The 13,776-nt window shown below is 36.4% G+C and overlaps 2 protein-coding genes across 6 annotated transcripts in view; one reads left to right on the top strand and one right to left on the bottom strand.

Annotated features, from left to right (window-relative positions):
• LOC106180677 (uncharacterized) overlaps nt 1–13,776 on the bottom strand; it is a 57,172-nt gene that overhangs the window by 39,589 nt on the left and 3,807 nt on the right. Inside the window, exons 1-2 of one of the 5 annotated variants that reach the window (XM_087005920.1) lie at nt 5,125–5,249; nt 3,801–4,004 (exon numbers count right to left, since the gene is read on the bottom strand). The exons of 1 other annotated variant lie outside the window; for it this stretch is intronic. Coding sequence is in view for 1 of the 4 variants with exons in the window: in XM_087005918.1 (XP_086862044.1) it covers nt 1,311–1,340 (30 nt within the window). In the remaining 3 variants the exon portion in view is untranslated. Of the gene's footprint in view, nt 1–1,300; nt 1,550–3,800; nt 4,005–5,124; nt 5,250–13,776 lie in introns of those variants that run through there. 3 more of the 5 variants (XM_087005919.1, XM_087005918.1, XM_087005921.1) reach the window with 3 other exon arrangements.
• LOC147763311 (uncharacterized) lies at nt 9,673–11,665 on the top strand. Its single transcript, XM_087007136.1, has 2 exons — nt 9,673–11,219; nt 11,605–11,665. The coding sequence occupies exons 1-2, from the start codon at nt 9,673–9,675 to the stop codon at nt 11,663–11,665; spliced, it is 1,608 nt and encodes a 535-aa protein (XP_086863262.1).

Below are 13,776 nucleotides of genomic sequence, written 5' to 3' on the forward strand. Positions count from 1 at the left end.
TGTAAATTTTGAATGTTCAATTTAATTTCCTAATACGTACCATGATAAATAGTTCTACTAGGATCAGTATAACAACTAAGATTGGGTTCCCATCCTTAGCTCGATCTAACAGGATCTGTCCATCTCCACAAGGTTTCTCACTAAATTGTTTTCAGCTTAAGTGGCTTTGATGTCTGGCACACCTGCTAAACAATAGTTACCCCCTATCAGCTTCAGTAGGTGTGACAGACATCTAAGCCGCTTAAGTTAATTGCAATTAAGCAAGAATCGCCTTGGAGATAGTTTGATCCAAAGTGGGTACAATAGTCTCTGGGAATGGTCTCTTACTTACAAACTACCATTACTGTTAGTATCTGTTGAACTTCACAGCTGTGTCAAGGCGAGGCGGCTTCTTCAATGTTCACTGTATTGTGCAATATCAAAATAGCAATGACATGCAGATATACAAGTCAGATTATGTTTTTACTTTAAAAACATTACTTGGGAAGTCTATCTCATGATGTTCTTCTTCTTCTTATTATTATTATTATATTTATCATTACTACAATTAGAGAAAAAGTTCTTCAATGACAGAATACAAATATTTGTTTATGTTAAAAAATATTGATTACACATGTGATGATGCTTTGATCATCCTAAATTTTTCAATCAAGCTTGTTCCTATTCACAGTAAAGGTATGATGCTGGTTCAAACCATCTATTTGCTCAGCTCCTCACTCATCTTATATCTGCCGGTTCAGATGAGGTACCTCCAGCTCTCATACATAATATCTAAAGACTAAACTGTAAGTTATACATCTTAATGTCAGTTTTTACGCCACATCTCCTCGCTAGGTGGTTCATCAGTACAAGTGTATGCCTTTCACCTGGTCTCTTTGGTTTACCAAATCACTCCCTGTCCTAAGAACTAGATAATAATGCTCAAGTCTTACACTGTTTACAAGCTAACTCAAGCCTGTTAGTGTTCACTGTGAGTTAGGACATTGTATTCGGTGTAAGATCTGAATACAATGTTTATAGATAAGTTAAGGAAGCCACAGAAAACTAATAATATTAGACAATTCACCACTGTCTTTATGACACATAAGGTATTGGGCACAACTAAGTCCAATCAGTTTCTCTTTTACACCACTGGATTGATGAAATAAAAAACCAGTCATTTGAAATCGCACTACTAGTATTCTCAGACCACTCATTGCTGTATTTATGACACATAAGCTATAAGGCCCAATTAAGTTCAATCAGTTTCTCTTCTACCAATCATTTGGTAATAATTTTAGACATCTCAAGCTCGACCCACCTCAGCTTACCTTCATGTATTTCTTCATCAGGTAGATCATGGCTGTGTCAGTGCTAAGGTGAAGTGTCCTTGCATGTGCAGTACAATCAGTACTTTCCTACACTGCACCTAGGCAGTCAGTCCACCAGATAACCAGGCAGACAATACCTGCACAATACACTACAATATAGACCAAGGTCCACAAAGTTCCTAAGCTGTTCCCCGGCAATAATCACCTCATTCACTCAAGGTGCCTTATCATGAGACCAATCTACCCGTGCCCAAAATCTGAGACCCAATTAATATACTGTTTAATGAGCCCTTGCCTGAATTAATGGGGCTCTTTAGAAATTAATCAACCATGAGCTAGCTATGGTTCAGGTTTTCCATGGTGTGTGATGGGCCAGGAAGGCTGGATAATCAAGCTGTAGACACTGAGAGGACATCTGAAGTGTTGTGTAATACATGGTCCTGGCTTGAGACATGGGTGACCAGGTAAGATACAGGATACAGAAAAGGAGAAATATGTTGACTAATATGAACATACAGAAAATAAATGATAACAAATTATCTTGTTAAGTGTGTGTGTGTGTGTGTGTGTGTGTGTGTGTGTGTGAAAGAGAGAGAGAGAGAGAGAGATAACAACAGCTAACAAAATGGCATTTGGCAAAAAAAATCATTGACGCCTTAAAATACATTATCAGCCCTGCCATTGATAATACCATGTAAAGAATTTTCAGGGCAAGCCAGCTATAAAACAGCCCCTTAACCTGCTGGCATTTCCATGCAGTTTCACCCTCCAGGAGCCTCCTTAATGCCTCATTAATTATCACACCTCTCCTGATTGGGACAACACACAGTCATAAATAACCACTTAATATTCAGCTCGCTCTCCTGTATGGACCTCACCTGAGCAGAATAGACTTCATGTTCATCTACATGTAACATGTCTATGTCTAGAAATCCCCCACCCTCACCCAAAGAACTTTTATAAGCATAAAGTTTTATGTCCTTTTAGTTAAGAAGAAATAAACTTTGTTTTTGCATGCTGTTTTAATTTCATGAAGGCTATTGAATTTTTTTGTTTCATTAAAATGACTCGAATCTTACCATAATCAAATACGCAACCATGACTTTTTTTTCACATTTTTTATTTTTTATTTTTTCCCCAAATATATTTGGTTTAAAAATGATCATGACTTCTTAGAACTTTTCTAAACAATGAACCAGGTATGAAGGCTCTGTATCCTTTAACATAATGTTATTCATATCATCAGTCTATCCTTGTCATGGTATGTTATCTTTACTTCTAAACACACACTATTTTCACTTTTTCTATCATCTATGTTTTATTTAATTTTTTTAACATTTTTTATCTTTTATGTATGCTCTGTAATTTTTTCTCTGAAGTATAAAAATTTTCTTTTAATTTTCAGTATGAAAAATAAAAAAAAAATAAAATAAAAAAAAACTTTATCAAGCTTCTTTAAGCAAAAAATTTGTGTAATTTTTTAGTCACATGAACATCAAATGGTTAACCTTTTTAAAACCTAGATTTACAGAAAAGAAGGTAACATTAAATAGTAAGGGTTAGTTTAAAGTAACAAAAACACCTCAGTGTTCTCATTTTGTCCCATACAAGTATGTCTGTGATCTCTATTATAAAGATGACCAGAGACAATGACAACAGCGCCTAGAGACATCCCATTCTTTATGACAATCAAATAACATCTTTCTCTTAATACTCATAATTATTGTAAAGCCTAAAGGAGAATGACATTCTAAAAAAATTTGAACAGGGCATGCCAGGTAAAACCACCCTGGTCATATTCAAGAAAAAAAAAAAACACCAATGATTGTCCAAAAAATACTGCTTATAACTTACAAGAATGCCATTTTTTCCCTAAAATTATGAACTTTGGCATTTTGCACTTACATGTCCCTTCAATCTAAAGAAAATTTAAATAAATATGTCCATTAGGATCTTAAAGAGGATTTCTAGTGCATCAAAAACTGATCCACCTCACATAAACTTTAATAATGCTTGTCCTAATATTTTATATCATGCTCTCTGTCAATTTATTGGCTTTTTTAAAACAGGAAACCGTATCATATATTATAAAGATTGCAAGGGTCGTATGATATAGTTTCATGCTGATCAAAATCAAAATCCAGGTTTTGCAAATGAGGAACTGTAAAATCTAATCAATAAAAATACAAAAAGATCAATAAAATGGCAGAAATCACACACATTCAGAAGTCAATGTAAGTCCATTATGAAAATAACTTCATGAGCCCTTTTCAACAAATTGTCAAATTATTTATTTATTGAGAAAGATTTTAAAAACACAAATCTTAAATTTATAAATAAAGTGATCTGTTTTTAGGCAAAACAAGCCATGTCCATTGGACAAAATCACATCCAAGTTTCCAACAAATTGCCCAATTTGAAAAATCTGCAAACAAATGCTTAGAAGAACATAAAAAATGCAAGATAAGCTATACAATGCTGATATCTTACCTCACACCAGAGACCTTCGCAAGGTGTCTGTCAATACGGGCAAACTGATGTACATATATATAACGTCTATATATGTACATATACTAGTATATCATCCACTCCAATGTGCCAATCTATCAACTTTCGTGTTCTGCAGAGGATAGCAAGCTCCCATGTGAAAATATCTCAATGTTGTTGCAGTGTTGTCTTGTTGGTATAACATGTCTGGAATATAAATCAGACTGTCAGGAAAAAAATTGTAGTTATCTGATTATTTACTAGGCATTAATTTTTACCAAAATGTCACATCAGCGATTCAGGTAATCTGACTTTTTATCTTCTAGCACCTCTCACGTATACATCTGTATAATCTTCTGTTTAGCTCTGATAATAATGTATGTACCCTGACTGGCACATGTACAGCCATTGAAGTTGATTGAAGTTGCTGTAACCTTGGGTGATAATTAACAAAGGTTGTTTGTTGATAATGAAAAATTCCTCGCCCTGTTTTTTATCTTCCCACTTCCAATTACCTATAAACAACTTCAAGGTGCATTTCTACTCAAGTTGTAACAGTATAACTGAGGAGGTACTATCTCTTTCAACATGATTCATAACTATGATAATAGGAAGACAATTGAATTTTCTTATCCATCAGGGCATTGTTAAAACTGTTCCAGTACTCCTGTTCTGTGAAAAAAATCAATTAACACACTTTCCAGATGATGTGAAGAGGCTGCAGACATACAATCAATCATCTGTAGTGAGCAAGTAGTAAATGACTGGTCTCTGAACACCTCTAATGTATGGACAACTAGTAAATAATGACTGATGGATAAACATATGCAATTGTGTTTGTCCTTGGACAGCAGTTTGAACAATTGTCATGATAGCTAAGACACTCAAGTCTGATACCCCACCACCCCGCCCTGCCCCATTGGCAATATCCAGTTCTGACTCAGGTTAATTTTTATCAACTTTGTGTGCATTCATTAGATCCCTCAATGCTGTATGTCCTGCTTCATTCAGCACTACTATACGGGTTTGTTCCCAATGACATTATCATTCTAGGTTGATTGATCCAACTCCACAGGGACTCTTGCTAAATGCAATCATATTAACAGATTAACATACCTAGGTAGAACAATAGTTTCACTGGGAATGAAGTATATTTACCCTCCCACTTTCCATACTAGTAATTGTTTTACAAGGCTGTCGCTGTAATTTGACAAAAGAGTAATGTTCTCCTCTTGATACTTCTTAGTACAAAAATATGACTCATTCCTTGCTCTTCTTGATCTAGCATTAATATTAATTATCAAGAATCATCTGAATTTTATCTTACCTGTACCTTTCATTTCTCATTTCATTTTTCCTTTTAACTTCTATTTTCCACTATTTATAAAACCTGAGCCACAACCAAAAAAACGACTTTCAATCTAAAAACCTGAAAAGTAATGGACTGGCCTAAAACAGTTGCCTGAAGGTGCAGCATAAACTCTACTACCTGTTGTTTGTTTCTGTCTACCTTTGTGGTTATAACGGTGACTCACAGTGGATAGAATACACACTGTGTCTTAATGCCGAGACCTGTGGCTATATACATCACGCATTCGATTGTTCTCCAACCATCCTTAGCCTAAAACCAACTGTATGTAATATCCAGATCACACGATGTCATACCTCATACCTGGAGAATACCCTACTTTACAGGTTCACACAGCCTTCAAACAATGGTGCTAAAACGGTGCCATCAGGTAAAGACAATTTTCACTAAAATAGGCCCATTTTTTTAAGGTTACCACACACCCAATGACACAACAGAGGAAGGAAGATCCAACAAGGTGCCAGTGACACAGTTGATAACAATTCCTTAGGACATGCAATTTTCAATATATAACCAATACTATAATAAGCATGCAACCAACACTCTTTTTAAAACTTTTTTCACCTGAATTGGAAAAAGCATCAATTGAAAACCCTATGCCAAGAATATACAACATGGGGCCCTGGATAATTCCAACTCTAGCAACAACTTCACAACTCACTCTTGACTGATCTAGAGCACCCTGAAGCCAAATTTTATCACTTTTTGCCATTGTATTATTAGGCAACTTGATAGTTATTTAACAGTAACTATGGCTGTATATTTGAGCTGCAGTGGCTTTGAAGACTGATACATGTCTAGTAAAAATGCCATGATGTGAATACACAATGTTTAACTAAACTGATAAAGAAATAGTATTGTTTAATTGTCATCATGATGATAAGATATGAAAGTCCACACATCATATGCACACACATGCACGCACACACACACAAATTGCATCACACACACACACACACACACACACACTATTCACCCACAGTTTATACCTCCAATATTACTCCACTTGTGAGGTCATTTCCACTATCATTCAGCTAGGCACATAGATATCAGCTAGGCAAGCTCTGGGAGAGCACTGTATCTCACATGCTTTTTCAAACCAAGAATTTTTGATCAGTATTCCTATCACATCATACTTACCAGTATACCTGGACCAACTATTATACCACAGAACAGTATTATATAGTTCTGTCTCATCAATGGAGTGTGTGGTTAAACTTAATCCAGTGACACTCTTTGTTAAGGGAGATCCTTAGTGCTTTAAAAAGTAGAATTTGATATACTCTTAAACTTAAGGACTGATGATAAAATGTACGAGTTAAATTAGCTGCTAACAATTATAGCAAAATATACCAGGGACTGATAGAAACACACCAGACCAGAAAAAAACATGTAATATGTTATAATAATAATGCAACATACCAAATGGAGTTCCATTAAAAATAAATACAATTTTGCCTACCTGGTACAGTCAGTACTTCAAAGATCAAAAGGAAAAAGTTTCAGGATGCAAAGTCAATTAAAAGTCTTCCTTCTCAAAACATTTGTGAACTAAGCTGCACAAGAAAAACTAACAAGCCAATCAAAATTCAAATCATTTGTTGTTGTTGAAAGCCACCACCCTTAAAATCACACCAACGGGACAGAAATACAAATGGCCTCCATTGAAAAAAGCAGATTAAAAGGTCTAACCCGAGCGGGACAAAAGGTGAAATTAGGTGAAATACATTTCAGCAGGCTTTTTTTATGATAGCAAATAATACAAAATCTTGCCCTTAGGTAAGAATTGGATATTTTTATTTGCCTCTGTGCTTGAAATATCAATCTTACATTTGCCTTAGTCAGTTATCCTTCCAAAATGACACAAACTATCAAATAGGCCAAATGCAAGGTGGTTGTTTTGTATTTTTTTTTTCTGAATGAAACATGTGAACTTTTATCTTGATCTGAATCATTCATATAAAGTTTGGCTAAAATGTCTTGTTTTACAAATAGAGAATGTTTAATAGTTAGGTAAACAAAGTTTTATTCCATGTTCAGTCATGCACAGTTCCTAAAACATTTTAATTCTAAAACATAATCAAACTCAATGACTATAAACTATCAACCAAAATCAATGGATATACAGTGAAGGCCCCATATCTGGCCCCAGTCAAAGGTCACAGTAAAGAGTTTACTCAGGTGTTTGGATATTACCTGTTTTCAACGGTGATTTCAAACATTAGAACTGGGCAAACATATTGTTTAACCTCCTTTTACCTTTTATCACAAATTTACTGGGACTTTTCTGGGCCATTGGCTGAGTAGAAACTTAGGACTTAAGTTACTCTCTGTCTCTCTCTCTCTCAAACTGAATTAAAACAAAGTCCCTAGACTTATAAATGGATATTTTTTAAGTCTGGCTGAGAATCTACCTTAATTTATATAAGTGTACTCTTCAAAGATGGATCAGAACTGAGCAAAATATAAACTAGTAGTATTCACTTGATGTAAGAGTTTCACAACATATAGTAAATAATAGACAGGCCCGTAGCCAGGGGTGTTTTGGAGGGGGGGGGGAGGGGTTCGAAAGAAGCATCCCTTTTGTTAGGAAAAGATCCATTTTTGGTAAAATTTTATCTTGGTACTAAGTACACATAAGTTTCATTGTAAAAGGTCCACTTTTTCAGAAAAAGAACCCCCCCCCTTTTTGAATTTGCTGGCTACGGGCCTGCTAGACCATGACCAATCTCTTCACTGCTGCTCACTTTTCTTTACACTAAATACTTCCTATGGAACCAATACAACATGGGGGGGGGGGGGGGGTTGGAGGGAGGGAGGAAGTCAAGGAGGGGTTAGGCTCTGTCGCAGCAATGAGCCATTTTCAATCAAGTTCTGATAGCAGCCTCGAACATGAAGGTCCTGGGCCATAGACATAAGACATGCATTGTTAACATCTCACATCAAGTGTACATTTAATACATCACAAAATACTTCCAACCTCAAGGCACACTCCAGGTATGAACACATTCTCCAGCTTAATAAATACCTGAGAACCAACTTACAGCTAGCTTTGGTTTGAGCTCTGTAAATATAGACGCATGTTATCATATATGAATGAGCATGGATAATATTTTCAAAGCAGGTGTGCTGCATAGTTTTCCCTACAGCATTGATCTAATGCCAGCCTGGCTTCACTGTGAAGGCTGTCACGGTTGACCCTGGTCTGAGTAAACAGGAGCCAGACTCATTGACCAGAAAAACTGATTTTATCAAAAGGTTGGCTGGTAATGCAATGTAAATGTGTTTGCACTGGGTCGCAGCACATGTAGTTATGAATAATGTTTCATAAGCTTTAATATAAGGACCTGTATATTGATTTAGGAATTTATTCTCTTTGGGGTGGGCTTTCTATCATATATTAGTTCTCTCTCTTGATACTACACCAGATTCAAATCATATGCCCCCACCCCCTTTTTTAGACAAACGAGTGAAACATAAGAATGTCGGTATGTACAAAAGTTTAAAACCATACATGAAAAGCATCATTTGTTCTAATTCAGTACTTATTGATTGTCATACCTTTCACTCTGGTAAAATAAATTTAATGAGAAAACATATTTAAAATTATGAAGTTTTCAGTAATCTCGACAGAGTACATAATTTCACAGACATTAGTCTACTAGAACTTTATTTGACTAAAAGCTTATCATTAATTAGACTAAAAGCTTTATCAAGGCAGGACTCTTCAGGGGTTTGGCTTTATATAAATTAGTTGCAATATAAAGAAATGCACTGAAAACACAGCTAACCATGAAGATACAAGTGATTTGAGGTTGGTACAGATGTTTAATGGCATTTTTATCATCAGATTTGATCTTAACCCACATACAGCATCTGAAACAATTTGTGATTTCATCATTTGTGAAAACGACAAGATGATATCATGAAGATTTTGTGATAACTAGGCAGATGATAATGATGATCAGATGATTTATTTTTACACAGTTTATTGGTAGAAAAGGAGGCAAATGGCTTGCAGCATTACATGCTCTCTTTGATGACCAAGAAAATTAACATATATATATATACACACACACACACACAAAGCAAACAAAAAACTTTAACAATATATATATGAAAGCGAACAAATAACAAAAAGAAAGAAAAGGAATAAGAACATTTTAAAATTCAAATGTTGATGATGATGAAGATAACTTTAACAAAAACATGTTATGCCAAATGCTTTAAACTGAACCACATTTTGCTATGGTCAAGGTCAAGGTGCGCTTGCAGCAGCCCTGCTAATGATCTCTGACAAACTTTACTGCTTTTTATTGAAAGTGTGGGTTTTTAGAAGGAAATCTTTCACAGAATACGTTTATGAATACACCAGGACTCCTTTGGACACTTTATGGACATTTCAGTCACTTGGAGAATTTTTCCAAGCCTTTCTGAGATTGTTGCATACAAATATATAGCAAAGACCACCTGGATATTTCAGCACTACCGTGACAACAACTCAAGATGAGATACTCAATGAACAGACTGCATGAAATTGGTAGGAAAGTTACTGCCAGTAATGTGGTATTGCCCAGGGGGCTTTTCAGGACAATAAGAACAAGTGGTATAAGCCCTGTATTACCAACACACAGGGGCTGCAGGGCAGGCAGTGATAAGCAGAGACAATTACCTGTCATTATCAACAAATTTAACAGGGCAGTGAAAACTTTCACAGAGAAGAGACCAAAAACTTTGTGTACCATAAAATGTGTATCTTCATATCATCTGGGAAATAACATCAAAATGTCTCTTTGGAATGCCAGATCCGTGGTTGACAAGGTGCCCCATTTGTGTGACTCTATAGACCAGCATAATACAGACATTTTCATGCTAACAGAAACATGGATAAATAGTAAAAACTGCAATTTCTTTGATGCTGACTTTAACTCCTCCTTCAGTGGCTATACAATTCATCACTCACCTAGGATTCACCGGAAAGGTGGTGGCATTGCCATTATGACACGGTCCAACATGAAAGTTGTAAAAAACAAAGCGTCAGAGTTTAAATCTTTTGAATTCCTTGATGTGAATGTCTCCACCCGGAAAGATATGCTGCATTTGATTCTGATATACCGTCCACCCTACTCAAAGAAGCACAAGTACACCGTATCTAGCTTCGTAGACGAATTTTCCAAGCTTTTAGAAGGCGCTCTGTTCTCTCCAGGTCGCCTGGTAATAGCTGGAGATTTTAATATCCACATGGATAACGAGATATGCAGCGATGTTAGGAGGTTTAAGGACCTGATTGAATCAATGGGTTTGACTCAACACATCAGAACAGCCACCCACTTAAAGGGACATATCCTAGACTTAGTGCTGACTCGCACCGACTTCTGCCTTCAAAGTTTTACTTTAGACTACAGCCTTCCTTCAGACCATGCTGCAATCCACTTCGTGGCAGACCTTGTACGCCCGGAACCTTCAAAAAGAGTCATCCAACGTAGAGATATCTCGAAACTTGATCCAGTAATCCTAAATGATGCGTTTAAACATGTTTTTGAGGATGCAGAACAGACCACAGATCCAAGTACCTTAGTAGATCTGTATAATACGTCTATATCCAAGATCATGGAAGATATTGCACCAATGCAGACCAGAGTCAAGTTGGTGAAACAGAGGGCTGAATGGTTTACATCTGAACTCAGCGAAGAAAGGAAAAAGATCAGGAAGCTTGAACGTCAGTGGTGCAACTCAAAATTGGAAATACACCGGGAATTATTCAAAACTGCCAGAGCTAACTATCACACCCTCCTTGAAAAGCAAAAAACTGTATACCATCGGACCTGTATTGAAGGTGCTGATCAAAGGGAACTCTTTAGGATTGTGGACAAGATTTCAGAATCTAAGTCAAGCCAGCTAAGTGTGCTTCCTGACATGGAAATGTCAACACTTCCTCAAGTTTTTGCAGATTTCTTCACAAACCGAATCAAGGATATTCGTAAGGACTTAACTCAAAATGCTACCACAGGATCCTCAGAATCAGATCCATTACCAAGTGAATTTCAAGACAGGTGTGCCAGTCAGGGTGGTGGGGCCCAACTGAGCAATTTCCTACCGGTCTCAGAGAAGGATATTATCTCTGTTATAAAGGGGATGAATTCTAAGTTTTGTGCTCTGGATCCCATGCCAACATATATAGTGAAAGAGTGTATTAGTGTGTTATCTCCAGTTCTCTTGAGATTAGTAAATCTGTCTTTCTCAACAGGTATCTTTCCATCAAACTGCAAAACTGCAATTGTTAGACCATTACTTAAAAAGCAAGGGCTGTGTAAAAATGTCCTGAAAAACTATAGACCAATATCAAATCTACCCTTTTTAGGTAAATTTCTTGAAAAAATGGCATGTTCCCAACTAAGCAGCTATCTATCTGAAAATAAACTCTTTGGGAAATTCCAGTCTGCCTATAGAGAAGGCCACAGCACTGAGACAGCTCTACTTCGAGTCCACAACGACATAATGCTTGCCCTGGATAAACAAAGAGATGTCATTTTAGTTCTTCTAGACCTTTCAGCGGCTTTCGATACCATAGATCATAATATTCTTCTTCACAGGTTGCAGCATCGTTTTAGAGTGAATGGACTTGCACTTAGTTGGTTTACCTCTTACCTGAAAAACAGAACACAAAGGGTTTCAATAGAGTCGGTTTTATCTCAGCCAGTTAACTTGGAGTACGGTGTTCCACAAGGGTCTGTGTTAGGTCCGATCCTATTCTCATTATACATGTTACCTGTAGAAGATATCATACTAAAGCATGGTCTGAACACTGTTATTTTTGCAGATGACACACAAGTATATATTACATGCAAGAGCAGCCAGTCTGCAACAATCACTTCTATGGAGACTTGTCTTGCAGAGATTCGAGAATGGATGAAAGTGAACATGTTGGCTTTAAATGATAGTAAGACTGAGTTGATATGGTTTACATCAAGGTTCAAGGCAAATAGAAAAAATGTAGCAAATGCCAACATTTGCATAGGAGATGTTCTTATAAAACCATCTAGTTCTGTAAAAGATCTGGGAGTTACCCTCGATGAAAATGGCACTATGGGCAAGCGTGTATCTGAAGTGTGTAAATCAGCATCTTATGCACTATGGCGCATTGGAAAAATAAGGAAAGTGTTAGATAACAAAACCACTGAAAAATTAGTACATGCATTTATATCATCAAGATTAGATTACTGCAATAGTCTCCTCTTTGGTATTTGTGACTATCAGATTAAAAAGTTACAAGTTATTCAAAACTCAGCTGCAAGACTGGTTTGTCAAATTAAGTACAATAGTACACACCATATCACTCCCATTCTGAAAGAATTACACTGGCTGCCTGTGAAGCAGAGGATTGATTTTAAAGTACTCTGTATTATTTTTAAGGCGATCCATTCACAAGGACCATTATATTTATCTGATCTTATCTGTTTTAACTTACCACGGCGGTCCACACGTTTTAATACTGAGAATGATTTTATTTTAGAACATTCTGTTTTAGAGAAGGGGTGCCTAAAAAGTTATGGAGATCGTGCTTTTATAATCTACGCCCCAAGAGTGTGGAATGGTCTACCAAATTTTATTAGGAAAACAGAAGACTTTGACAATTTTAAATCTCTTTTAAAGACCCACTTTTTTAATTCTGTCTATATCTCTTAGATTTTATTTTAATATATATATGTTTTGTTTTTTTTTTTTTTTTTTTTTTTAATAAGATTGATTTTTAGTAGTGTAAATTTTAAATGGTTTCCAATGAGAGTTTATGATTAAAATATTGTAGTCATTTTAATGATTTTAGTATATTAGCCATTATTGTAAGGCGCCTTGAGATAGAATGTAAGGCGCCATATAAGAATCTTATTATTATTATTATTATTATTATTGCTACTGATTTTTATCTTTAAACAAATTAGCTGAAGCCTAGACTGAAAATAAAGGTGAAAACTGACATTAGGCAAGACACTTTAGGGTGCCAATTCCCTCATGAACTATTTGACAAGTGTACCCACACATACCATCTCAGCAAGGGAAACTGTCACAGTCAAGGGAAGAAAAATTAGGATTAAAAAACATATCCCAAGGCTTAACCACACACATAGATCGCATTCACAACGAGTTGAGCCATGGCTTTACAAATCCTGGAACTAAATATGGCGGACATACATGAAAGAAAAACAGCCTAATCTTTTAATAGTCTCTCCACCTCTCACACGCCAACCCACACGTCGTCCCTGCGGGGGTACAGTCATTAAATCTCGGCTCCGTTCGCAATGCGGAAGCTACCTGAGAAATATTAAGTGTGCATGCTCATCAATTAAACTCGAGGTGGAGAAAGCATGGCGGCTGGAGGCGATCGAAGGAAAAAAGCTCTTCTGTTCTACTATCTTTCAAAACAGAGACGAAAAAAAGGAATGAATTGGCCCGTAGAGCAGCAATGAATCGACTATCTACGGAGATAATATCACCAGAGATATTCACGGAGATACCCAGCCCGAGATTTAATGAAACTGTACCCCCGCAGGGACGATGTGTGGGGAGGCGTGTGAGAGGTGGAGAGACTATTAAAAGATTAGGCGGTTTTTT

This window comes from Lingula anatina, chromosome 2, assembly GCF_051362555.1.
Source record: "Lingula anatina isolate TDL-2025a chromosome 2, LinAna3.0, whole genome shotgun sequence".
Taxonomy (NCBI): Eukaryota; Metazoa; Brachiopoda; class Lingulata; order Lingulida; family Lingulidae; genus Lingula; species Lingula anatina.